The sequence below is a fragment of the Lycium barbarum genome, chromosome 5 (assembly GCF_019175385.1).
Source record: "Lycium barbarum isolate Lr01 chromosome 5, ASM1917538v2, whole genome shotgun sequence".
Classification (NCBI taxonomy): Eukaryota; Viridiplantae; Streptophyta; class Magnoliopsida; order Solanales; family Solanaceae; genus Lycium; species Lycium barbarum.
Window position 1 is genome coordinate 4,034,132 of NC_083341.1, and position 4,393 is coordinate 4,038,524.

The window sequence follows — 4,393 nt, forward strand, 5'->3', positions numbered from 1 at the left end:
CCCTTCCATGAGGGTAGGTCCGCCAAATTTTGAAAACTATACTACTAAAAAAACATTTCCAACAAAATTCATCGGGAATAGGCTTGTTGAAAATGTTTTCAACAGACTTTCTATTGAAAATCTCATATTTCTGATGGGCATTTTCGTCTAAGTTTCATGTTTTCTTATAGTGTTACATGTGCAATGTTTTCAATCCACACACACATTTGAGAGTGGGGTTTGTTTACGTACATAAAGAAACGTAAGAGACAGGGAGGAAAAAAGAAAAAGATACTTTCGATGGTGACATACCACCAGCGTTTGCCTTTTCCTTTTTAAAATCAAACGTTTATTGTTATAGAAAAAACCTATATGTATGAATGTCAGTATAATGTATTGTTAGAATTTAGGGTTTCTAACTTGAATATAAGCATTTTAGCTTGATCTAATATGCATGGCCCACTAATTGTCTCTCTTTTCTTTAAATCATCTGGTATTCACGATGCACCGTAGTCCAACTAATTTAGATTCACACAACTTAGGTCCATTATTTAAGAGCGACACACTCCCTATAGGAATTTTTTAGTGTTCGATTTGGTATTAGAGCAGACAAACATATTGGGTTCATATCAACCATTATAATCAAAAGAAATTTTCACATGTTTGACCAATAAAAATGAGTTTAAGTTGTATATATACGTCATAGTGTAAGAACTTTTAACATCATAGGTCACCTGACCTATCTGTTTTCATGATTACAAATTCAACATATTGAAGAGATTTACCTATAAATATCCTTAATTAAATGACTTGTTAATAAAACAAAGACTTTACATTGACGTATATAACTTAAATACTAAAAATAATTATCTATCTCTTTCATGATTAAAATAAGATATCATCAAAGGATGTAGTGTACAATATGGAAACAGTATCCGTGTTCAAACCCTAATATTTACCTAAAAGAAAAAAATATAAAGTCCCTTCCTTCATAGATTTCTACTGATCTCTCCTCTCTTTTGTTCTTTCTTCTTTGCTTGCTTTCCTTCTCTTTCTTTTCTGCAACTCTCTTTACGTATAGTGTTATATTCTCTACCATAAACCTTTTACAAAAGAAGAAGCAATATTTGGAGTATTAGAACAAAAATGGCTTTCTCATCTATTCCTCTCTATCTAGATCCTCCCAATTGGCTACATGAGGTAATAAGAATTTTGTTCATCTTAGCTTCTTCACTAAAAAAGCTAGTAAAAAAGATAAATATTCCCACTTTGTACTCCGAATCTTCAATTTGAATATACTATATATAATTACCACATAGTAGTATTTGATTTTTAATCTCTTCTTGCAAAATTTTGCAGCAAGCACATCATCAACAACAACAACAGCTCGGAGTTTCTAATGAGAACCCCACTCCGCTCTCACCAGCTATGCCGCCACCTCCAGCAACATCAGGAGGAGGTGGCGGCGCAGCTAGCTCAATTAGGCCTGGCTCGATGGCAGAGCGAGCCAGGCTAGCAAAGGTAACACAGCCAGAGTCTGCTTTGAAATGTCCACGTTGCGAGTCCACGAATACTAAGTTTTGTTACTTCAACAACTACAACCTTTCTCAACCGCGTCATTTCTGCAAGACTTGTCGGAGGTATTGGACTAGAGGTGGCGCGTTGAGGAACGTCCCTGTCGGAGGTGGATGCCGGAGGAACAACAAGAGAAGTAGTAAAAGATCAACAAGATCAAAATCCCCAATTAGAAGTGAAAGATCAAGAAATGGTCCCAATATTATTACCTGTAATAGTACTACTATTACTAATCCTAGCCATTTGCCTCCTCCAAGTACACATTTGTCATTCTTGAGTACCCCTTTTCACAATTTCAATCACTTCAATTCTACACAAAATAGCTTGACTTTTGGAGAAATTCAATCTCATGAGGGTGATGGAAGCAATAATCAAATGAATTTGTCAGCTAGATTTGTTGACCAATTTAGACTTCAACATATGCAACAATTTTCTCTCTTCTCCCCCTTGGAACAACAGCCTAGTAATTTATATCCAATATATAGTGAATCTGGGATTACTGATCTGGAAAATGTGAAGGTGGAAGAGGATAAAAGTAGCACTAATAACCAAGGGCTGAATTTACAAGGAAGTAACAATTTGGGGGTCACAAGTAATCAATTTTGGACAGATATGTCTGGTTATAATACTACTTCCACTAACCAACTATTGTGATTTTCTGGTGCCATCTTCAGAGAAAAACCCTATCAAGCGCAGCTTGAGTTTTCATTTTCTTTGGATAATGGCGTCGTCCTGCCAACTTCTCGCACATTGTTTTGATGTGTACCATGTCTCGGGTCTCTCACCAGCAAAGTACCAGATTACTCTGCGGCAAGCTAGTGCTTTTCGTTAACTACTACACAGGTTCCTCATCGGATAATTCTGCTCCTCCAGGCTTATGGGCAAGTATGGAATTCGTTTCGATTTGCTTCTACAAATTCCCATCTAGCTTAAAGCTTTATGGTAGGCTTTCTAGTTCTCAATTTTTTTGGTTCTTTGAGTATTGTGTTATGGATGTTTTAAAAAAATGTAGGGTTTTTTATCCATCAAGATCTTCAAACATTATCTAACGTGAAAGTGCTGATTGTGATTCTAAGAGATGTAATCATGACTTGATTATTGAGTAATTTTAGTGAAAGTGTCATCCATTAATTTCAATTCTTTCCCTCTTCTTCTTCTTCTTCTGCAATTCACTTTTTGGTTTATGATAAGAAAACTTCATAACAAAACAAGAAGAAGTCATGTTCATGCATTTCTTGTTGGAGCTAGGAATATATACAAAATGATACAGAAAAAATACTAATGTCACACTTGGGAACTGAACCAATGAACAAAAGCAAAATTTGAGTTCTTTTTAATTTGTCACTATACTAAAATCTTTTCTCACGTTAACGGAATTCCACAGTTTATATATAATCAAAAAATTCGTTGTTACCCTATTTACACACACAAAAAAGAAAGGGATTTAGTTGAACCCCAATGACTTTGCATGGCTTCGCTCCACAGCTTGTAGCTAGACAGAAGTGGAGTTAGAGTTAGTGAGTTTAGATTAGCTAAATGATCTTATTATCTGTAGACGCTTGAATTTTTTCCACACACACATATACATATTTAAAATCAAAAGTAATGAATTCAGTTGAACCGTCGATGTCTGTTTGTACTGAATTCATGTGGGACTGTCAGTGGTGATGCTTCTGAAATAACCGTCCAAACTAAGTTCTTTAAATGCTACTAACTCTCCCCATATGTAGAGAGAGCTATGTTTCTTCATTTTGCCTTTTCTAGGCCAACAGGCCCCTCTTCTATTGTTCAGTGGTTAATTTCCACTTCCATCAAAAAAGTAATTTGTCCATAATAGCGGAATTAGAATTTTTCACTAAAAGAATTTAAATATAACAAAATCAAACTGTCAAAAAATAAAAATAAAATTAATATTTGCTATATATAAAAATAATTTTAACCATATATATACCGTTTTAATTTTTGAATGAAAGAGGTTCAGATGAACCCTTGCATCCTTAGCTCCGTCCAGTATGTCAGTCGCCATAAATCAACAATGCTTAAAATGGTCAATTTTCCAGTCCACTCTCAAACTTAAAGCAACAGAATCTGTAATGTGTCATCACTTATTATTACTGACAATTCTAGTACATTCTTGAAAGACTCACACTATATTCACTAATTTTGGGAGTTACACACTCCCAGATGATTATGTGTCTCATATTTTTTGGCGAGATTAAAGTGAGGGGTTACGTACTTTTTCAACATTAGAATTGCCCATCATTTAGACTTCAAGAAAAAGTAATTTGCCATTCTCTTGTTAGATATAACGACTAGTTGTAGTCGTTTGTTTCTTGTATACAGAGAGATGAACAAAAGGGATAGCCATAAGCGCCAAATTCTCACTCAAACCAATGCAAATAGAAAAAGCTGTAGGCTCATTATTGAGACTCCATCCATTACTACCGGTACTAGTGTAGTACTTCTAATTACTCCCACTGTTTCATATTATTAAAAATATATGTCTTAAATTATTTATTTATTTATAAAATTAAGATAAAATTAATTAAATTTTTTTCATCTTATTCTTAGTATCAAACGTTCTTGAAAATAGTCAATATTGATTAAAATGTATTTATTGGAGAGAGATAGGATTAAAATAGTAAAATACATCTTTTATTTATGATTTCTTAAGAAGCGTGCAAAAGGAAAAGTCACTAATTAATATGGGACGGAGAAAATATTATTTTTGTGTAGAATAAAGAAAATATCACTCATTTATCTAGTTAAATCTCACATTAGTTAAGGGAACGAGCTATATTGTCTTCTTACTCACACGTCCGTTTCAGTTTCTGTGATC

The 4,393-nt window shown here is 34.0% G+C and overlaps 1 protein-coding gene across 1 annotated transcript; it reads left to right on the plus strand.

Moving 5' to 3' along the window:
• Window positions 1-915: 915 nt before the first annotated feature.
• Window positions 916-2,694, plus strand: LOC132640195 (dof zinc finger protein DOF3.6). Its single transcript, XM_060356679.1, has 2 exons — window positions 916-1,179; window positions 1,339-2,694. The coding sequence occupies exons 1-2, from the start codon at window positions 1,126-1,128 to the stop codon at window positions 2,206-2,208; spliced, it is 924 nt and encodes a 307-aa protein (XP_060212662.1). The 5' UTR covers window positions 916-1,125; the 3' UTR covers window positions 2,209-2,694.
• Window positions 2,695-4,393: the final 1,699 nt, after the last annotated feature.